General features: G+C 35.0%; 1 protein-coding gene and 1 non-coding gene across 2 annotated transcripts in view; one reads left to right on the top strand and one right to left on the bottom strand.

The window, feature by feature from the left end:
- Positions 1–24319, top strand: part of FER (FER tyrosine kinase) — a 430623-nt gene that overhangs the window by 391969 nt on the left and 14335 nt on the right. Inside the window, exon 18 of the mRNA XM_049769126.1 lies at positions 19703–19857. Coding sequence (XP_049625083.1) covers positions 19703–19857 — 155 coding nt within the window. The remainder of the gene's footprint in view (positions 1–19702; positions 19858–24319) is intronic.
- Positions 1740–1845, bottom strand: LOC126002316 (U6 spliceosomal RNA). Its single transcript, XR_007493060.1, has one exon. It is a non-coding gene; the product is annotated as a U6 spliceosomal RNA (small nuclear RNA).

Consider the following 24319-nt stretch of genomic DNA (forward strand, 5'->3'; position numbering starts at 1 on the left):
TACACAATTATTGTTTATTTACACAAATATTATACTACTTGACTCAGCAGTACCAATAGCCCTAGCATTGAACCATCAGGCCCCTTAGCCAAATACTGTCTTTCTGGCCCTCTGTGCACAATTGGCAGGTCCAAAAAAAAGCTACTAAGTGTCTCTAAAGTGATAACTCATTTGGTATGCCCAGCAACCACATATAACAATTGCATATCCTTCAGATTTTTACCAACACTGTTAATTACTGTTTGTCTTTTGATTATTATTCACAATAGTGTATGTGTCACATTATCTCTTCTAGTTTTAATTTCTATTTAATTTTTATTTCCTAGTGACTAATTCTGCTTATTTTGTTAACACAGGCTGTTTTCTTAAGTTCTAAATATTTGTTATATGTAATTTTGGGTTTCCTTAATTATATAGTTATTTTGCAAATATTTTATGTAGTTTTTATTTTCTAAAGAAAAAGTATTTCTTTTACTGGAGTCTTAATTTATCAGGTTTTTTTCTCATATAGAACATGCTTTTCATTGATGAAAAAAATCACAAAGATATTCTCCTAAGTTTTGTTTTTCACTTCTGTAGTTTTGTTTTTGCTATCAGATCTAAAGCCCACACAGTACTTGACTCTTCTTTCAGCGAGTTGAGGTTCTTTCTGAGTCTATCCTTTGTATCTTGGCTTATTTTTCTGCTTTATTTCATGCTGTACATACCTCCTGTTTAGAATACTTCCTGTTGCCTATTTTTGAGAACATCCTTTTCATTTCTATTCCTTTCTTCCTGAAGAATAGTATACACTGTGAAACCCTTTTAAATGATCTACCTTTGTCATTCCTCTTTTCATAAACTTTTAACTAAGAGCATTTATTTAGTCAATGGATGCATATATTTCTCATGTCTGTATTTAAAAAATATAAAGTATTTTTCCTGGTGAAAACTCAGAAGTACATAGGATTAAAATACATAACCCTTTGAATTCAAATTTTTTTATGGTTGAAATCTTTTACTATCTTTTAGGGCTTGAGGTCATACTCATCATTACTTAGGGGCTAGTCCTGATTTATAGCAGCGTCACTTCTGGTGGTGCTTGAGAGACGATGCTTTTCAGGGATCAAACATGGGCCCCATGCAAGAAGAGCATGCCCTCCAACTCTTTTAGCTCTCTGCCCTACCCCAACTTTTGGCTTTGAAGCAACACACATTTAATTTTAACTAGAACTTAATTTAAAAGTTTAGAAATAACATTATGTGATTGAAAAGTTTTTATTTTCATACATAATGTCAAATATGGTTTCCATATCTGGGTAATTGCTCAAAAAATACACGATCATTTAGTGTTAATCACTGGAGCATTTATCATTACAACCTTTCCTTGCATTCTTCCCAATTATTCATTGCTATTACTAAAGCTTTTTAGAGGCAAGAGCCTGTCCTTAGGAGCGTATTCCTTAGGAGCTTTTACAGTACTAACAAAGGGTGATTATGAATCATGTTTGATCCCTGATGCTTGCTACATATTAGCTACCCAAAAATGTTTGTTTATCAATTATCTTACCCATTTTTTAACATTCTCAAAGAACTTCTGTCATCTATCTATCTATGCTAAAAACTTAAAATTTCTATGGGTAGGAAGTTTGTTGTTCATCTACTCTATAAATGTAGACTTACAAACTCTAGCTTTGCTTTATTTCTTGTAATTATATTATCCCCTATTTACTGACACTGTGTTGAGCATTCTTTTTAAAAAAAAATATGGAACCTTCACGAATTTCCATGTTAACCTGCACAGGGGCCATTCTAATCTTCTTTATATCATTCCAATTTTAGTATATGTGCTGCTGAAGTGAGCACGTGTTGAGCATTCTTATTCTTAGCAAGTTAGTAAAACAAATAGATGTTTTTAGTGGACAGTGACCCCTTTTTAGGTTTTGCTTTTTTATCTTTCTGCCACATATATTGAGATCAGAAAGAGTTTTATTCCCCCTGAAATAATCTTTCTGAACTAATAGTTCAGCATGAGTGGAATTCTTATTATTATTACTGGAAAGAATGCAGCAAGACAATTTTTGTGGGAAAATGGATATCAGTATAAAAATATGCTTGTGCTCATCTTCTACCTCAGAAAAAGAATAAGATCATTTTTATTACCTATCATTCAGTTTCATTTTAAAGAAAATGTTGAACACTTTAAAACTGCAAAGCTTAGTGTCTTGTTTTTTAATCAAATAGAAGTATTATTTAAAATATAAAGAGAAATTTTAAGAATAATATACCGGTATAGGTTTTGAAAATAACTTTATTGTTCATCACTTGGCTAGTGGATGAGATTGCAATGTCTATTCTGTATGCAATGTAAGGGAATATAGAAAAACTTCAAATGCAAAACATTTCTTGTCTACACAATGGTTGTTTTGCCTAATATAATATCCTATTAAGAGAATATGCTAACTAAAATAACTAAACAGCAGAAAACCAAGTATAACATATTTGTTCTAAAATTAAAACAAGTTTTTGTTTTTGTTTTGTTTTTGTTTTTGTTTTGTTTTTGTTTTGTTTTGTTTTGTTTTGTTTTTGTTTGTTTTTTGGTATAGTCTGTACTCAGCAGTGCTCAGGGCTTACTACTACCTATGTAGCCCAGGATCACTCATTGACAATACTCATAGGGCAATATGCAATGCCACGGATCTACATTGGGATCAACCAAGTACAATTCAGTCCTCTTAATCTCTGTACTATCACTCCAGCTCCTTTTTTTCTCAGTACATTTTTTATACTGGAGTATAGCAGATAAGGTGCATACCTTGAATGTGACCAAGGTATGAATGTGACATATAGTCCCCTGTTCATCATTGAAATGATTCCTAAACACAAAGCAGGAGTAACCTCAAGTACTGACAGCTGTATCCTAAAACCAAAACTAAACAAGCAAAATCATTTGTTCTCAGCACCTGATTAGCTTCATTTCTATTAACTAAGCAGTGGGATAAACACAACTTTACATGGAATAACATCATTGCCTACTTAATAATCATTTGTTGTATCCTGGGCACGATTTCCTTTGAGGTGCAGAAGCTTTCCAGCTTAATATATTCCCATCTGTTTATCTCTGCTTCCACTTGTTTGGAGAGTGCTTTTCCCCCTTAAAGAAGCCTTTAGTCTCAATACATGGAGTGTTTTACCTATGTGTTTTCTATATACCTTATTGTTTCAGATCTGATATCAAGGTCTTTAATACATTTGGATTTTACCTTCGTACATAGTGTTAGCTGGGGATCTGAGTTCACCTTTTTTTGCAAGTGGCTAACCAGTTGTGCCAGCACCACCTTTTGAAGGCTTTCCTTGCTCCACTTAGGATTTCATGCCCTATATCAAAAATTAGGTGACTGTATGTCTGGGGAACATTCTCTGAGTACTCAAGCCTATTCCACTGATATGAGGGTCTGTCTTTATTGCAATACCATGCTGTTTTGATAAATATTGCTTTGTAGTACAGTTTAAAGTTGGAGCAAGTAATGCCTTCCATATTTCTTTTCCCAAGGAGTGCTTTAGCTGTTCGAGGGTGTTTATTGTTCCAAATTGCTGTGCTATTTACAATATCCAGACTCTGGAAACAACCAAGATGCCCTTCAACAGATGAATGGCTAAAGAAACTGTGGCACAAATATACAGTGGAATATTATGCAGCCGTCAGGAGAGATGAAGTCATGAAATTTTCCTATACATGAATGTACATGGAAACTATTGTGCTGAGTGAAATAAGTCAGAGGGAGAGAGATAGACACAGTCTCACTCATCTATGGGTTTTAAGAAAAATAAAGGACATTTTTGCAATAATTTTGCAATAATCCTCAGAGACAGAGAGAGGAGGGCTGGAAGGTTCAGCTCACGACATGAAGCTCACCACAAGCTCACCACAAAGATTGATGAGTGTAGTTAGAGAAATAACAATGCGAATGAATGAGGGAAATAGCCTGTCTCGAGTACAGGCGGGGGTGGGTGGGGAGGAGGGAAATTTGGGACATTGGGTATGGGAATATGCACCGGTGAAGGGGGGTGTTCTTTACATAACTACAATCATCTTTGTAATCAAGGTGTTTAAATAAAGATATTAATATAAAAAACAAATAAAGAAATCATCTGTTTACAACAAATGAAAGTTTTACAACCCTCTCTATTAGTAATAGAGTTAGCAAAATACTCAAATGTGGCCTCCATATTTCTTTATGACTCTTAGTTAAGTTGCTATTTTCTTAGAAAAGACAGCTACTCTGGTTTTTGTGCAATATTGCTTCTAATGCTTTCTCAACAAATCCATGCTGATACTGCTATTTTGTTTGATCTGATGCCCCATCTGAATCAGTTCTGTACCTGTTTTGAACTGTGAGGGTGTTTTTCTTTAACTCAGTATAATTTCCTTTGTCTTCTCACTTTGCTGCATCTCCCATTGAATATCATTAATTACCTTGTAGGTGGGATCTATTTTTATACGTATAGAATAGTTTGTTTGTTTGTTTGTTTGTTTTAATTCTAGCTGATCTTCCCTTCCCTGAATTCTACTTACTGCTAGAAATATTGTCACTACTGCATTTGATTTACTCAAATGCAAGAGTGTATAAAAGTAGCATATGCTCATTATATCAGATCATCTTTAAAATGAGGTTATTTATGTAGTTATATGCGTTTAAGGTTTAATTTCATACCTTGATCAATGTACATGCCACACTAGATACACCACCAAAAGCTATATCCAGTAGCCACTATACTAGATAGAGTGACTGTCTATCCCCAGCTATATACTCTTGTTTTCTGTAACTATCATTCTGTTATCAGAATCTTAGATTTTATTTGACTTGCTTTTGTTTCCTTTACGTTTGTTTGTGAGGTTTCTGTTTGAAGTAATATGGTATTTTCCTTTGTTGGGCTTATTTATTTCACTTAATGTAATATACTCAAAATTTATTTATCCTGCTACATATAGCAATACTTTTTCTTTTTTATAGCATGTTTATTATGACACTGTGATTTATTAAATGATTGTTCTTTCAGGAATTCTTTCAGTCATTTTAAGTATTAAATGTTCAAGCATCAATCCTACCACTAGTGGTGTTCATTCATTGTGGTCTTCCATTTTCATTTCCCTAATAAGAAGTAGAATATCTTTTCATAGGTCTGTTGACCTTCTGTATGTCTATTTAAATAAATCATGTATTCACTTTATAATTGGAGTGCTTTTGTTGTCATATCATGAGTACATATAGTATATAATTTATAAGTATTTGGACATTAATGCATGTGATTTGCATATACCTTTTCCCATTCAGTAGTTTCCATTTTCATTTTAGTTTTTCTTTCACTGTACAGAAGCTCTTTAGTTTGAATGGTTACGTATTTTTTCTCTTTTGTTCTCTTGCCATTGGAAATATATCGACAGAGACATCTCTGATATGGATTCTATTAGTTTTTTTTTTACAATTTAATCTTGTTCTCTTATGTGAGCGGTATAATGACTTCAGTATATTTTCTTTTTCTTTTTTTTTTTTTTTTTGGTTTTTTTTTTTGGGCCACACCCGTTTGACACTCAGGGGTTACTCCTGGCTATGTGCTCAGAAATCGCCCCTGGCTTGGGGGGACCATATGGGACGCCGGGGGATCGAACCGCGGTCCGTTCCTTGGCTAGCGCTTGTAAGGCAGACACCTTACCTCTAGCGCCACCTTCCCAGCCCTATTTTCTTTTTCTTATTCCTTCTTACCTCCTCCCTCCTGTAGGATTTTGAAACCTAAGATTTTGATTCCTTTGTATTTAAAAAAATGAATCAACAATTATTTAAACAGAATGATATAATTATTGCTTTACTCTTATTGTTTGCTGCTCTCCATCTCTTTCCCTTTTATATAATCTCCTTGGGGGAAAGGGTCGGGGACTTAGGTCACACCTGGTGATACTTACAAACAGCCCTCGTAGTCTTCAGGATCCCATGCATTATTAGGAATTAATCCCAGCCTCACACATGCAAAGAAAGCACTCAGCCCTGTGAGCTAAATTTCCAAGTCAATAAGCTTTTTCAAATGTATGGAATGTTACCTGAACTAATTATATTTGATATGTCATATTACCAATAAATCATTTATCATAAGAATGTCACTTCCGTAGTAACAAATTATCACCACTGGTTTGCCGTGAACAGCACCAAACTAATCATGCTAAATACATGCTAAATACATACATCATTTTAATGGAAGTAATTACAAATTTTGTATCACAACTGTCTGTTTTGGGATACCACATAACCTCAGGATACTTCATTTATTGATGATTTGGGTCACATAAGTCACTGTGATTTGTCTAATGTAACACAAATCTTTCTAAAAATATCTTGGGGAAGTTTACCTCGAAACTAGCTAGCTTTCATCTGTCTGGTACTCCAATTTATTTTTCTTCTCATAAATTTATAACTTTGGTGCTGGTGGAGTCCCCCGGGAATATTAATTTCTGGAGGGAAAGCTGAAGTAGCAGTTCTAGAAGATATTCCAATCAAATAACCTGGCAGTTGTTAATGCCTAAAACTTTGAAAGAGGGAAAATTCAGTTTTGTAGTGTAATGAAGGCTAGTTAAAGGAAATAGTTTAGCTGAAGTTTAGAAGCTGAGCCAGGAAATTCAAGCAGTAGGAAGAAGGACCTATGATCCTTTTCTCTTGCATATGGATGAGAAAGATACAAATCACTGATTCAGGCCTATGAACCAGTAATATTCCCAACTGTGCCCTTCTCATCTTAATGCAGCACAATGTTATTTATTGTTAAAACATTAGCTATCAGAGCTAGAGTAGTGGCACAAGCGGTAAGGTGTCTGCCTTGCCTGCGCTAGCCTAGGACGGACCATGGTTCAATCCCCTGGCATCCTCTATGGTCCCCCAAGCCAGGAGCGACTTCTGAGCACATAGCCAGTATTCTATTGCTACATAAAATCTCAATCATAGTTTAAAACAGCCATCACCTTGTTGAGCTTCTTTTTTATTTTCATTATTTAAATGGTATTCTGTGATTTTACAGTGCTATTAATAATGGTTTCTCATGCATATAACTCTAATATCAGACTCCTCTCCAAATACCTATCTTCTCCCCGAAGGATCCCAGTGTCCCTCCCATTCAACCCCCTCTCTATAACCAACTCAGTCTATGATCAGCTCTCCCATTGCATTGCCATTGACCCATTGTTGCTATCTTGCAATATATCTTTAGGTCTCACATATGAGATAGAATATTCTGTATCTAACCCTTTCTTTCTGACTGATTTAATTCAGCAAGATATCCTCTAGTTGTAACCAAGGTGTTTAAATAAAAAATATTATTAAAAAAAAACAGATATCCTCTAGTTCCATTCACTGCAGCAAATTGTATGATTTTTTTCTTTCGTAGAGATGCTTAGTATTCAATTATATATGTATTCACACACACACACACATACACACACACACACACACACACACACATATATATATATATATATATATATATACACTATAGGACCCAGCAATAATGCCATTTTTATTTTTTTTGTTCTGTCAGTTTGGTTGTACATTTTAAATTGGAATCAGTGGAATGTTTGGGGTTTTTTTTTTACTTTATATTATTCTCGAATTAAGGTCACATTATTTACTTCCCTCATCTGGTAGCTTGACCAGGCCTGGAGGGTCTCTCATAGCCTTCCTGCCTTCCGGAGGCCAGCCTTTTGTTATATCAATTGATCTCTTTTACATCAATTACCACCCAATTTTATTTAAGCACAGTGATTTACAATATTACTTTAATACAGTGTTAATGGCAGGGTTACAGGGTTACAGTGTATTTAATATTTGAACCACCATACCTTCTACTAGAGATGTATCTGTGACACTCCATCATTGTCAATTGTCTCTTCCTGCTCACCCCTCAACTCTCCTATCTTTGTAAACTCAGTTCTGTAGACAAATTCTCAGGTTCTTTTGCTTTGGGGTATAGTTATTTTTCTACAATGTATGCTTTCATAGCCCACATATGAAACAGATCACGATATTTCTAGTAGTGGAATAACATGCCCAAAAGCATTCTCCTTCCAGCTGCCTTCATTCAATATAACTCTCCAGTTCCATTCATATATTGGAAAATTGCATGTCAACCATCTTTTTTGGGGGGGGGCCACACCCAGTGATACTCAGGGATTACTCCTGGCTATGTGCTCAGAAATCACTCCTGGCTTGAGGAAACCATATGGGATGCCTGGGATAGAACTCAGGTCCATCCTGGGTCAGCCTCATGCAAGGCAAATGCCCTACCGCTGCATTATCACTCTGGCCCCAAATATCATCTTTTCATATAGCTGCATAGTATTACTTTGTGGGTATAAACTAGCTTATTAATCTTTTCATCTGTTCTTGGACACTTAGATTGTTTCTAAGTCTTAGCTATTGTGAAAAAGCCTGAGTGAACAGTCTTCTTTACCAGGTACCAAGAGTCTTCCAAAGTATTTGAGGTTAACATTATAGATCTTCATCAAATTAGTTCTAGCACATTCTGTTCTTCAATGTCATTTGATTAGCATAGCTACAAAGAATGGAGATGTACAAACTTTCATGTAAATATTTTTATACTATACATATTTCTAAGAACTTACTGATAACCCTTTAAGTCTGTTTTCAATATTGTAATTTATGTCCTTACATAACTGTCAATTCTTATAAAAATGGACCATGTTTAAAGAAATTTGGTTATCTTTATCTGCAACACATAACAGAATCAAATTAATGACTGTTTATACCTAAATATATCTTAATAAGAAAACTTCCAATATAGCTATTACTTTATTTTATAAATACTTTTAATTGGGCATGCCCATAAAGCTTGGAAGAATAGACAAAATTTGAGGAAGACCACTTAAACACAACCTGAATTCAATTAACTGCTTCATACAATTCATATCATTTACCACTAAGAGATGTCTGAATTATCCAAGTACCTGCATTTTTTAAGGTGGATGCCTAATAGCTCATGGTTTGGACCAGATGAGAGAAGGAAACTGAACCATTGTGGCACAAGTTACAGAAGAAGACAGAAACTGTTTAGACTATAGTTGAGTCACTATACGCAGGGGAAAAAAAACACCTCGTCTACAGAGATTCTGATTCAGATCTTGAATCAAAGCAAAAGACTGAAGCAAAAATTTGGAAGAAAACGGAAGCAGTGAGATAGTTATGAATGAAAAACAGCCAAAGGAAAATGTAGACAGAAGCTCATGTATACCAAAAATACCCAAAATATAAGACAAGCCATAATTGTAGAACTAATAAAGTCCCATATATCGGTAATATTTCAAAATATGAATGATCAGAACTCCTAAAACAAAAGCACAGTGGCTGAATGGGGGAAAATGATTCATCTATATTTCTATAGAAAAACATATTAGATATTTAAACAGTATGAAACATAGATTCACAATAAAAGGATATTAAAGCTAATATTGCAGAAGAAAGGGCAGAAACTTTGTGTTAGATAAAAATATATATATAGTTTGTACACTAAATGAAAAACTACTCAGGTAGTTTTTTACTCTCCAGAAAACAAGATAAGTTATGAAGCAAAAGTTTCCAGATGGCTTAGCCTATATAAAATATAAATAAAAAGTAAACAAGCAGCAAAATTATAATGGAATTAACCCATAGATTAATTAGAAGAAAAATGGTGGTTAGCAGACATAAAGGGGTAAGGAACAAGGTATGGATAGATAGGCTCATTTTGAATAATGTAATGGGATTGGATATTTAACTCTGCTTGTGGTGAGAGTTGTATACATATAAAGGGATGAAGTTATTCTCCCAAAATCTTGTATTATTGTAAATCAAAGATAAGTTAATAAAATTAAATTTAAAATGCATTGTAATATTTAAAAGTTTTTACCTAAAATTCTATTGATGACATTAAAATACTTGCTGTCTCATGAAAATATAACATTTTATATACTGGTAAGTTCCCACATAGGTAACTATTCCGCATGTAATCTCATCAAGATCCTGTGATAAAAATTTTACCTCATGGCCATATACTTTTACTGAACTTTAATAAGAAGTTACCATATTTTTTTCTCTTCTGGTTTAAAGATTGCCAGAAGTCTTTGGAAAATAGATTTTAAATGTGTTTAAGTCACTCTTTTGTTCTTCTTGAGCCTTTCAGACACCTTTTATTTGAAATAACTGTGGCCTATAAATTGCTAAGACAGATTTTATTAGGTAGTCAAAAAACTCATGTATATGCAAAATTGATATTTGCATGGACATTGTTCTTCCATGAATACAAACTGTGGATTTTGTTTTGATCATATCAAACTATCACAAAATAAATAATAGCTTTTCTAAAAGAGCATTTGTTGAATATTTTTAAAAGTTTGATAGAACTACCTGAAGAGAAAAATAACTACATATATAAACTCAAGTCTTAATATAGTACCACAAAAATAAGGTCTTATCAAACATAATATAAAATTAAAATTGAACAAAGATAAAGCAAATTTTCCTGACTAAGGAAAGAAAATAGAGAGACAGGAAAGCAATTGAATTTTAGATCATTGTTTCAAGATAAAAATGAATTATTATAAAATAGACCTGTATTCATATTTTAGACTCTCCTATTTAAATTACATACACAGAAAGCAATCACAAGTCTGAAGGGAAATTTATTATCAACTCACCTGGGATATCACTTCATAAACATAAAGCAGCATTAGAAATTGAAATGCTAATGATAAAAATTTTTATTTTAAAAGAATGTAAATGGCTACAAGGAAAGACTTGCTGAGCTACATAAAAGGCAGTCATCTTACCTTGAATTCCTATAAACACTGAAGACTGTTTTCCATTAACAGGATGTTTGTGTCAGAGCAAATATGATTAGGTATTTTTCTCTTTGTGCTGAACTCGAGTTGTTCTAAGTACACTTTCTGTGCCAGTGTAATAAGTGGAAGACTACTTCCCAGATGCTTAATAGGTGGCCTGAGTCTATTAGGATTCATTAAACCCTAGGACAGAGTGCAAGTATTGTAACTGTGTCTTACTGTGAGATAAGACAAGCAGAGCATCTGTGGTGCGTAGTCCATAAGTGATCCTCTTAGCAATGTGCAGAGTTGGTGGCTTCCTTGGCACAGTGAAGATAATCTTATAAGGAGTTAACCACCTGCAGATGATCCAGGCTCTAAATGTAGGTGCATTGCATCATAATCAGTGTTTGCTCATTAGTACCTGAACATTTTGCAGACTATAAAGATTTAAATGATCCTGGAGCTCATTATGGCACCATGTGCATCACAGATTACACCGTTGCTCTCTTTTTTTATGTACCTTTAGATCTTAATTTTAGTCCCAGTGTGAGTATGTATGGCACACTGTGGAAGTGGGAGTGATAGCAAATGATTTTGAGAAATTGTTTATGTGTCTTTCTATGGAAATAAAAAATAAAGCAGCAAATAAAATAAAAAACAATGCATATTTTAGTCTTCTCAATATATTCTGTATTCCACAATCTAAAAACTGAGTCAGTCATTCTGTTTCATGAAGTTATATAGGAAAGAAGTCAAAAAAGCAAAAATCTATCTCCTGAGAGGTACAAAGTATAGTTTTTGACAGTATAAAATGAAAAATATTCCAAAGAAGCCAAAAGAACACAGAGCACTAAAGGAGGTTGAAAGAACAGTGTCTTTGGAGCCAGGCAGGTTCCATTTCTTACTCAGCCATTTATTTGCTGTGTTTTCATGGGCAGGTTTTTTAATCTGTGTTTCTTTACGCAACAGAGACATTCAAATAGGAATTAGCAGCAATAACTAAAACTTTTGGTACCATGCCTGACACACAGTATGTGCTTAATAAATGATTTCTTTTATTCTAGCTTGGGTTGGGAGACATTTTTCTTAGTTATAACCCAATTTAGTAAAGTGGGTTTAGTCTGCATTGAGTGCTGGAGCATGTAGAAAATTGACCACATCCTGTGGCACAATTGAACCAGCCTCCTGGTTTTACTTTTATTCGTTAGCAGTAGTACTTTTGTGCCAACTGAAAAACTCTTCATCAGCCCCTTTTCCCAAAGCAATAGCTCAAAGTATAGTTTCAAAAAGGCAGTGCCGATAACCCAGAGCACTGCAAAATGTTAAAGTTGAGAGGTTAACATAGGGTGTACCAAGGATTTCAGATTCTTCTAGTGCCCCCTTCCCCAATGGATAGGAATCATAATACAAAAGGTAGGTGCTTGACAGGCATGCAACTGGCCTAGGTTGAATCTCCTGCGTTCTATGTGGTTCCGTGAGCACTGCCAGGAGTCATTCCTGAATACAAAGCCAGGGCTTTTTTACTCTGAGCATCACCAGGAGTGGTCCCCAAAACAAAACAAAATTTACCCAGTGCCCAAAGAAATTTTTTTTCATGAGAACTCCCTCATACTCTACCAAAGTCTGCTCTCCTCAGCCAAGTTTCTGTTTTTCTGAGTTTTTTTCCTTCAAAACACTTCTCTCTATATTTTACTCTCTGGAGGCTATGCACTGTATATCTCTCAATTATGTGTTCTAATAATTTACATTAAAAGAGTGGTATAGGGCTACATTTTCCATTTGGAGAATCAAATATAGAATTTATGTTTGTATTAAAAGAAAACAAATTATATTTATATTAAAATTTTGCCTAATTTCAAGGGGGAAGGGAAGATAGTGATTTTTCCCAGCATGTAGTTTTTGAGGATAAAAATTCAAGTTTTATTGTGATAAATATGCAGTTTTATATCTGTTCCTCAGTAACATTTGTGGAGCCCTCACTGTTTTCCAATTACATATATGACTTAATTCTTTGACAACCTTATAAAGTAGAAACTACTTTTATCCCCATTTTACAGATCGGAACACTGAAATTTGGAGTAGGTATACTTCTAAAGATCAAAGAACTAATAAACGATGGAATATTTCAGTAGTGCTACTTTATACCTCTATAATATCCTCAGAAAATTTCCAAACATCGAAATAGAAATATATTGCACATTAAAGGAATGCAATTCTGCTTGTTTGATGAGAACTTGAAATAGACACATGAAATTAGTTTCAGTTATTCCCATCCCTCTGGGCTTCGTTTTCATTTCACATCTAGTCAGAATGAGGAAGCCTTAAGACACGAAGGAGGATGTTGTCCCTTAAGTGTTCTAAGCATTGATACGTATCGATGTGTATTAGCCAGACACAGCAGGAATAGTTCTTCTGCCAAAAAAATTGATTATTTAAAATTCTTTTCTTTGTTCCACATAAGTACTTATGGCATCATAGCCATAAGAAGTAAACATTATTCTGGTAAAGCAACCTAGCAAAGAAAACACTAGGGTGGCCTCCCACCTCTTGATTTACCTTGATATTTCCTCTGAGAGACAATGCTGACCACAAGCACGATGCCAAACGGGATGCTGAGCAAAGAAAATTTACACACATCATTGCCTGCTGGCCGAGGATTTCTTGCAACTTCTCTCTGGACTCATTTTGACCTTAATTAGGCTGCCTTATCGAATGTTTGACTTATAAAACACCTCTGCTACACACTGAGAAATCTGACTTTGAATCTTCATATAAGATTACCTGGAAGATATAACCAAGCTATTTCCATCTCCTTTCGGCAGACAGCACTATTTGCTGTTAGATTCCTCAGCATGTGGCAGCTGCAGCTATCACTGTCACCTCCAAGGAAGGACATCGCCCATATGAGAACTTTTCACTTGAATTGCTCTAGTATGTGCATTCTAACACTGATTCGCAGTTGCTTGTGTCTTTTGGATATAGGTGAATAGAATTGGGAAAAGTCACCTAAGAAGAAAAGAGAGATGTATGTCTGCCTCATTTCCCAGTCAGAGAATTATATCTGTTTTTTTCTCACACCTTTAATGATTATTGGAGTTTTAGGCAAAAGCATGCAGTACACTTAGTTTGCCCGAGGCCTACTTTTTTTACTTTAATTTCATAAAACAAGCCCAAAAGATACCATTTCCTTTTACTTAACGTTATTAAAAGAAGAAACTTTTTAGTCGATGTGATTGGAATGCTACTTTTATTACATTAGAGTTATCTGTGAATTAGCTTTGCATTGGTTCCTTCTGGAACTATAACCCTGTATCTTGAGAAGGTGAACCTCTGAAGACAATTACGGCAAAGGGCACATAGATAGTTTTAAACCAGAGATGTTATTCCAAGGAAAGTATTAACCCTAATATTTTGCAAATGGCCACAGGTGCTGCAGTGAAATAAAGAAGTAAGCCTTTATTAAGTAAATTAAAGCTCCTCTGTCAAAGAGCACTGTCTTTAACCCCAAGAGAGTCATGTTGCATTAACCAGGACTGGAAGATGTGCCCTGGGCTGCTATTGTACTACCATTAAAATAAGATCTGTTTCTGAAACTTCTGTTCCACTGAACTGCATTGATATCTAAATTTCCTGTGAAGTTTAAAAAAGTTAGGTTAAATCTCTCAACTTTGTACTCCTTAATTAAAATTATTTCAGTTATTTTAGAATCTTTTCATTTCCATACCCACTTTAGAGTCAGCTTGTCTAATATTCTAAAGACTTATGCTTAATAAATTGGAAGTGTATTAAACTTATTAGAGAATAATTGTTATCCTAAGAATTTTAGAGGAACCTCTATGAACATAAAACATCTCTATCTCTTAATTATAATTTTTGTTATCTTATTATTGGTTATAATTTTGTAGAGTTTTAAGGGGTTTAGTGTGAATAGTCCACCACAAAAAAGAAACTTCATTATATATTCTTTCTTATACCTCTCTCACTATCCTGTTTAATAACCACTGTAGTTTTCATTGAATCTTGGAATGTTTTGCGTTTTGTTAATTTGTTTACTTTGTTGCTCATATTTAAAAATAAGTCAAACCCATTATATAATTTTAACTCATTTCTTTTAGTATGATTATCTCAAGATCATCCATTGTACTCAAAGTGGTACCACTTTTTATTTAGTGTCTGCGTATTATTCTATGAATTTTATATGCCATGAACTGGTCCTCCTAGAATCCTCATCTCTATTGTCTCTGAATATCATCATCACGCGGTCTTTTATTATTTTCCTTATATCCCACAATGAGTGAGCTTATTCTGTGTTTATCCCTCTAACTCGATTCATTTTATTTAGCATAATAATCTCTATGTCCTTCCATGTATAGACAATTTCACGATTTCATTTTTCCTAACAGCTGCATATATCCATGTGTAGATGTATCACAGTTTCCTTTAGCCATTCATCTGTTGTTGGGCATCTGGGCTGCTTTCCAGATTCTTGCTATTGTAATAGTGCTGTGATGGTATAGGAGTGCAGAGGGTCATTTTTGTATTGTGTTATGTGTGTTCCTAGGGAGTGGTATTGCTGGTTCATAAGAAAGCTTAATTTCCAGGATATTGAAGAATGTCTAATTGTTTTTCCAGAAAAGATGGACAGACAGCATACACACCAGCAATCAGTGACAGTCCCTTTCTTCTCGAATCCACACCAGCACGGGTTGTTTCTGTTCTTTGTGATGTGTTTCACTTCTGTGATGTGAATAAAATTCCTTATTATTGTCTTTTAATTTGCATGTATCTGATTATTAGTAAAGTGGAGCATTTTTTCATGTGCTTTTGGCCATCTGTGTCTCTTTTTGAGAAAATGTCTTTCATATCTTCTTCCCATTTTTTTGATGGGTTAGATTATTTTCCTTGTTAAGTTCTGTCTATAGCTTATATAGCTTAGACATTAACCCTTTATCAGATGGGTTTAAAGTGAATAGTTTCTCCCATTCCTTGGTATCCTTTATATTCTTGTCACTGTTTCCTTTGAAGTGCAGATGCTTTTCATTTTAATGTAATGCTATTTGTTTATCTCTTATTCCACTTGCTTGGACAATGATGTTTCCTCCTTAAAGATGCCTTTAGTCTCAATGTCATGAAGTGTTTTGCTTATGTTTTCCTTATAGTTTCAGGTCTAGTATAAAAGTCTTTAATCCATTTTGAATTTGACCTTTGTGTATGGTATAAAAGAGTTCTGAGTTTACTTTTTTGCATGTATTTGATCAGTTTTCCCAACACCACTTGTTGAACAGGCTTTCTTTGCTCTACTTTGTTATTTTTTGCCCCTTTAACAAAGAGTAATTGGTAATATACCCGGAGGTCAGTCTCAGAATACTCAAATCTATTCCATTGATCAGGGGGTCTGTCTTTGTTCCAATACCATGCTGTTTTAAAGACTATTCTTTATAGTTCAATTTAAAGTTGGGAAAAGTGATGCCTTCCATCTTTGTTCCAAGGATTTATTTAGCTACCCTGAGGACAATTATTGTTCCAGAATAATTTTAGGAGTCTTTGATCCCCTTCTTTGAAAAATGTAATGGGTATACTTAGAGAGATATCATTAAATCTGTACAATGCTTTGGTAACTATTGCTATTTTATTTTTATATTCTTTTTAATATATTTTATTTTATTTAAACACCTTGATTACATATATGATTGTGTTTGGGTTTCAGTCATGTAAAGAACACTACCCATCACCAGTGCAACATTCCCATCACCAATGTCCCAAATCTCCCTCCTCCCCACCCAACCCCTGCCTGTCCTCTAGACAGGCTTTCCATTTCCCTCATACATTCTCATTATTAGGACAATTCAGAATGTAGTTATTTCTCTAACTAAACTCATCACTCTTTGGGTAGCTTTATGAGGTGAGCTGGAACTTCCAGCTCTTTTCTCTTTTGTGTCTGAAAATTATTATTGCAAGAATGTCTATTTTTAAGTATTTCAGGGCATTTTATAGCACCAGCGATGCTGGTAAAAATATATAAACCACAGAACTTACAACATGATAATGATAGCTTATTAAGACTTCTTTTAAGTCATACATTTGTACTTTACAAACATTATCTCATAACCCTACTATTTATTTCAGAGATTATTATCTCAAACAGTGATTGGAGACCCGAGCAGTTATTTTAGTTTTGTTTTTCCCAGCTCTACTCACTTGTTGTTATATTTCTAGAGCCTATCTAATGGTCTAATGGTGCTGTAGCTATCAGAACTACCCTAATTGTATTCAGGGGCTACTAAGACTACCAGTTATTACCAGTTAACTACCAGTAGCTACCGGGGTCTACCAGTGGTATTCCAGGGACCATGTGGTCCTAAGTACCAAACTTGGATGAGCATGCACTGTATCCCTTGTAGCTATTTCCCTGGGCCTTGGCTGTATTTTGTAGATGAGTATAGTGTAACTTAATAAATCAATGCTACACAAAGAAAAAGTGGCAGAGCTAGGAATTATTGTGGCCAGTTGTCCCATAAGTGGAACTTATGTTCTGTAAAACTTGTTATTTCCTTCTTGGAGATGAAGCTAAGTAGATAAATGAGGTAGCTTATCACTGTCACTTATTTTGTCTAGCAGTTACTATTATCTCACTCTTTCAATGGATGTTCATGCAACATATGAAGACTGGGAATGAATTACAGATTTAATTTTAGCCTTGGATTTTTTCCCAAGGTTCTTTATTATGAAAAAGAAAGTAAATCTTAGCAGATTTAGAAGAGAAAATGTCAGCTTACTAATACCTCCAAGATCTCTGCTGAAATATAAAGCAATAATTTCTTTGATATTATATTCAATGATATCAAAGTTAATTCAATATCCTTAGGAAATATCATTAGCACCAATCGGATATTCATATATTTCAGTTTCTTAGCCTACCTCCTATGTAATAAGGCAGTCATATCATTAGACTTTTAATTTTTTGCAAGTCATGAATCATGTTTTATATTCAGAAATGTCTTCTAAAGTTGAAAGTGAAACTAGTGATTGTTACTCAGTTATAAGGAATAATTGAAAGTGGGGTCATACCTGTGGTCCTCAAACTATGGCCCGCGGGCCACATATTGTATTTGTATCTGTTTTGTTTCTTCATTGCAAAATAAGATATATGCAATGTGCATAAGAATTTGTTCATAAGTTTTGTTTTTACTATAGTCAGACCCTCCAATGGTCTGAGGACAGTGAACTGGCCCCCTGTTTAAAAAGCTTGAGGACCCCTGAATGATGCTAACTTATTTCTACCAACTCTGGTATAGCCATTCTGGTCTAATGAGAAGCATTGGATATTTATCTCCAATTTTGTGTGTATTTATAGAGTTATAAAATGTATAGAAAAAGCAATGCTTCAGATCCTGAAGATATTTGTAATCTCAATTGTGTTATTGCTTAGATTTTCTCTTTGAAATACCTTTTATATATTTGAAGATAATGTATTGCAAATTGATTATAAGACAAAATCATAAATCTTACAAGCTGTGGATTCAGTGAAGCCTGTGACATGATGTTTAGAATATTTCTATTCAAAGTTATGAAGTGAGAAAGGTCTTAGAAAAACTAGGATGTGTTATGCATGCAGAATATCAAAGTTTTGAGGAGTACAGTGATAAAGTCCTTGAGCAATATTTATAAAATATTTAGGTTTAAAACTACCCTGCATTCTTTTCATACCTGTAATCTCACAATTATTTTCATACTCTGTACAATAGTCTATAAGAGCAGAATAATATAACTACATAAAATAACTCCCTTGTCTATCCCATTTTAGTAAATGTTAGTTAAATTCTTTCTGCTGCTTAAGTTCAAAATATCTTCACGGTCATCTACCATTTTTCTTTTCTCTTATTCCACATCAAACCTACCAGGAAATTCTGATTGTGCTTGTAAAATATTGTCTGAATCTGATAGCTGACCACTGTCTTCTTAGTGCAGGACCTTTTCTCCTGCACTTCAGAAATAGTCTTCTAAGGAGTCTATCTGGTTCTGTCAATCCATTTCCACCCCAGCGTCCTTCCAAATCTGAGTCAGATCATGACATTTCACAAGGCAGAACTTTACTAGTGCCTCTCAGCTCACTTTGAATGAAATCTAAAGCCTTTGCTAATTAAAGGCAATTATCGTTTGCTCCTTGCTTTCTCTATGAGTTAACTAACTGTTCTCTTTCTCTGGTTCCCTGTGGCTCTCTACTCACTTCCTTGATATACTCTGGACTATGCGACAAACTATGGAGATATACAAAAGATGCAGTTGGAGAGCAGGCAGAATTTTGCCTGTCCCCAATGCAACGGGCAGGCCCGGTAGCGCTAGGATTTCACTGCCAAAGATTATTTACAGTTATTTAAGTCAACCAAATGTAAACACAATTAAGAGTTATTTCCCTGTGATACAAGTTGTGTGTGAGTGTCTGCTTCCAACATAAGGCCCTTGGCTCCCTGTGGACACTGCAGTACAGAGGGAGAATACTCTGTCATCCAGAAGGTCTTGTTGAGAAGTGCTACTCTTGGAAAGTGATGCTGACAGCATGATGCCAGATTTGCTCAGCTGCTCCTCTGAGTTTTGTTCTTAACCCCAGAATCAGTATTTTTCTATTTAAATGGAAATCTATCTGGTTCCTAGAAAATTAGCATGTGACCTGCTCAATATGCAAATATTCTTGTGGATGGTTTTACCCATGACAGAAAAGATGGGAAGGACTGGCAAATCACAAGCATTTTTAACCTCATTACAAATACATTGCAAATGCAGAAATGCAAAGTGTGGAAGTCATAAATGTGAAAGCAGCTTTCAATTTGTGTTAATGGGTGTTTTCTATTTCTTATTGTAACCTAGGGATCTGGCTGCAAGAAACTGCTTGGTAGGTGAAAATAATGTTTTAAAAATCAGTGACTTTGGAATGTCTCGTCAGGAGGATGGTGGTGTGTATTCATCCTCTGGCTTAAAGCAGATTCCCATTAAATGGACTGCACCAGAAGCTCTTAATTATGGTAAGAATCATTTATTTTTCTTTTTGGTGGTTAAAAAAAGAGATTTAGAAAGTATTTCATCAGCTCAAAATACTAACAGGCAAATTACAGGGAGGAGAACTGAATTGAAAAACATTTAAGGATTCAGGACCAGAGCAATAATACAGTGGAAAGAACATTCATCTTGCATGTGGCATACCCCAGTTTGATCCCTGATATGCCTGCCATCTGGTCCCCTGAGAATCAACAGGAATAGTTCCCATGTGCAGAGCCAGGAGTAACCCCTAAGCATCATTGGGTGTGGCCCCAAAACAAACACAATACAAAAATTTCCAAGGAGCCACACTCACTGTATAATGTTCATGCTTGTGAATTTGAGCGCAAATTTCACTGAATGTACTGAGCAGAGTCTCTATTTAACATATACACACATTCATTTGCACTTTAGATATGACTGTGGAGCCGAAGAACTTTTCTTTCTAGTTACAAAGTGATGATCTTAATAGTCATGCTAAAGTGTTGCTTCGGCTTTGGGACTCATTCTTCAATTTCATGTATATTGGTGATATATGATATGATATATACCATATTTACTTTATATAAAATAAAGTATACTTACATTGTTAAACACTCAGAATAGCATAAATAAATGTTCAATAAAAGAAAACTATAAAGCACATATTCAATATAAACACAATACAGTCTTTAAGTTATGTTTAAATGGGTAATAGTGAGAACATGCTCAAAAATATTAAATTCATAAAAGTAATTTGTAGAGAATTAGAAAGAGAATTTTAGCTTAGCAGGACACCCCTGCCTACTACCCGACGAGCTCCTTTGGCATTCACATATGTTCTTTCTGTTGCCATGAATTTACGCATTTTAAATATTTCACATGAATAGAATTATGATCTTCACTGTGTGCTTCCTAGCATAACATTTTATATTCTTGCATGTTGTAGCGTTTACCATTATTCATGGCCAAATAATATTCCATTTTATGAATTTATTACAGTCTTTTCAGTGATCCATTAATGTTATAATTGGACACTTTTACCTTTTGGACATTGTGAGTAGTACAGTTATGTGAGTAGTGCTGTTATGCATGCTGTCCATGGATTTGTTTAAATATCTGTTTTTAGTTATTCTGTGCAGGTATTTGATATCACTTAGATATCATTTAGAAAATGTTTACCATTTGGAGGAACTCTAAATGTTTCCAGGTAAAGCTTTAAGAATATTTGTTTGGAGGCAAAATGAGCCTAATTCATATCCACAACCTGTGCTATATTAAGTATACACAAATAGAATCATGGTCTTTGGTGTGTGTCTCCTAGAATAATATATATATATATATATATATTTTTTTTATTTAAACACCTTGATTACATACATGATTGTGTTTGGGTTTCAGTCATAAAAGGAACACCACCCATCTCCAGTGCAACATTCCCATCACCCAAGTCCCAAATCTCCACTCGCTCCCCCCCCAACCCCCACCTGTACCTAAACAGGCTCTACATTTCCTTCCTCATTACATTCTCAATATTAGGGACAGTTCAAAATGTAGTTATTTGCTATAACTAAACTCATCACTCTTTGTGGTGAGCTTCCTGAGGTGAGCTGGAACTTCCAGCTCTTTTCTCTTTGTGTCTGAAAATTATTATTACAAGGGTGTCTTTCATTTTTCTTAAAACCCATAGATGAGTGAGACCATTCTGCATTTTTCCTCCTCTTCTCTGGACTTATTTCACTCAGCATAATAGAGTTCCATGTACATCCAGTATAGGAAAATTTCATGACTTCATCTCTCCTGACAGCTGCATAATATTCCATTGTGTATATGTACCACAGTTTCTTTAGCCATTCGTCTGTTGAAGGGCATCTTGTGTTTCCAGAGTCTTGCTATGGTAAATAGAGCTGCATGAATATAGGTGTAAGGAAGGGGTTTTTTGTATTGTATTTTTGTGTTCCTAGGGTATATTCCTAGGAGTGGTATAGCTGGATCATATGGGAGCTCGATTTCCAGTTTTTGGAGGAATCTCCATATCGCTTTCCATAAAGGTTGAACTAGACAGCATTCCCACCAGCAGTGGATAAGAGTTCCTTTCTCTCCACATCCCCGCCAACACTGTTTATTCTCATTCTTTGTGATGTGTGCCATTCTCTGGGGTGTGAGGTGGTATCTCATCGTTGTTTCGATTTGCATCTCCCTGATGATTAGTGATGTGGAACATTTTTTCATGTGTCTTTTGGCCATGCGTATTTCTTCTTTGTCAAAGTGTCTGTTCATTTCTTCTCCCCATTTTTTGATGGGGTTAGATGTTTTTTTCTTGTAAAGTTCTGTCAGTGCCTTGTATATTTTGGAGATTAGCCCCTTATCTGATGGGTATTGGGTGAATAGTTTCTCCCACTCAGTGGGTGGCTCTTGTATCCTGGGCACTATTTCCTTTGAGGTGCAGAAGCTTCTCAGCTTAATATATTCCCATCTGTTAATCTCTGCTTTCACTTGCTTGGAGAGTGCAGTTTCCTCCTTGAAGATGCCTGTAATGTCCTGTAGTGTTTTGCCTATGTGCTGTTCTATATATCTTATGGTTTTGGGGCTGATATCGAGGTCTTTAATCCATTTGGATTTTACCTTTGTACATGATGTTAGCTGGGGGTCTAAGTTTAATTTTTTGCAAGTGGCTATCCAATTGTGCCAACACCACTTGTTGAAGAGGCTTTCTTTGCTCCATTTAGGATTTCCTGCTCCTTTATCAAAAATTAGATGGTTGTATCTCTGGGGAACATTTTCTGAGTATTCAAGCCTATTCCACTGATCTGAGGACCTATCCTTATTCCAATACCATGCTGTTTTGATAATTGTTGCTTTGTAGTACAGTTTAAAGTTGGGAAAAGTAATTCCTCCCATATTCTTTTTCCCAATGATTGCTTTAGCTATTCGAGGGTGTTTATTGTTCCAAATGAATTTCAAAAGTGTCTGATCCACTTCTTTGAAGAATGTCATGGGTATCTTTAGAGGGATGGCATTAAATCTATAATGCCTTGGGGAGTATTGACATTTTGATGATGTTAATCCTGCCAATCCATGAGCAGGTATGTGTTTCCATTTCCGTGTGTCCTCTCTTATTTCTTGGAGCAGAGTTTTATAGTTTTCTTTGTATAGGTCCTTCACATATTTAGTCAAGTTGATTCCAAGATATTTGAGTTTGTGTGGTACTATTGTGAATGGGGTTGTTTTCTTAATGTCCATTTCATCCTTATTACTATTGGTATATAGAAAGGCCATTGATTTTTGTGTGTTAATTTTCTAGCCTGCCACCTTGCTATATGAGTCTATTGTTTCTAGAAGCTTTTTGATAGAGTCTTTAGGGTTTTCTAAGTAGAGTATCATGTCATCTGCAAACAGTGAGAGCTTGACTTCTTCCTTTCCTATCTGGATTCCCTTGATATCCTTTTCTTGCCTAATCGCTATAGCAAGTACTTCCAGTGCTATGTTGAATAGGAGTGGTGAGAGAGGACAGCCTTGTCTTGTGCCAGAATTTAGAGGGAAGGCTTTCAGTTTTTCTCCATTGAGGATAATATTTGCCACTGGCTTGTGGTAGATGGCCTTCACTATATTGAGAAAGGTTCCCTCCATTCCCATCTTGCTGAGAGTTTTGATCAAGAATGGGTGTTGGACCTTATCAAATGCTTTCTCTGCATCTATTGATATGATCATGTGGTTTTTATTTTTCTTGTTATTGATGTTGTGTATTATGTTGATAGATTTACGGATGTTAAACCAGCCTTGCATTCCTGGGATGAAACCTACTTGATCGTAGTGGATGATCTTCTTAACGAGGCATTGAATCCTATTTGCCAGGATTTTGTTGAGGATCTTTGCATCTGCATTCATCAGTGATATTGGTCTGTAATTTTCTTTTTTGGTAGCGTCTCTGTCTGGTTTAGGTATCAAGGTGATGTTGGCTTCATAAAAGCTATTTGGAAGTGTTTCTGTTTGTTCAATTTCATGAAAGAGTCTTGCCAAGATTGGCAGTAATTCCTCTTGGAAAGTTTGATAGAATTCATTAGTGAATCCATCTGGACCTGGGCTTTTGTTTTTCGGCAGACATTTGATTACTGTTTTAATTTCATCAATGGTGATGGGGGTGTTTAGATATGCTACATCCTCTTCCTTCAACCGTGGAAGATTATAAGAGTCCAAGAATTTATCCATTTCTTCCAGGTTCTCATTTTTAGTGGCGTAGAGTTTTTCAAAGTAGTTTCTGATTACCCTTTGAATCTCTGTCATATCAGTAGTGATCTCTCCTTTTTCATTCCTGATACGAGTTATCAAATTTCTCTCCCTCTCTTTCTTTGTTAGGTTTGCCAGTGGTCTATCAATCTTGTTTATTTTTTCAAAGAACCAACTTCTGCTTTCGTTGATCTTTCGAATTGTTTTTTGTGTTTCCACTTCGTTGATTTCTGCTCTCAGCTT

This window comes from Suncus etruscus, chromosome 2 (genome assembly GCF_024139225.1).
Source record: "Suncus etruscus isolate mSunEtr1 chromosome 2, mSunEtr1.pri.cur, whole genome shotgun sequence".
Lineage (NCBI taxonomy): Eukaryota > Metazoa > Chordata > Mammalia > Eulipotyphla > Soricidae > Suncus > Suncus etruscus.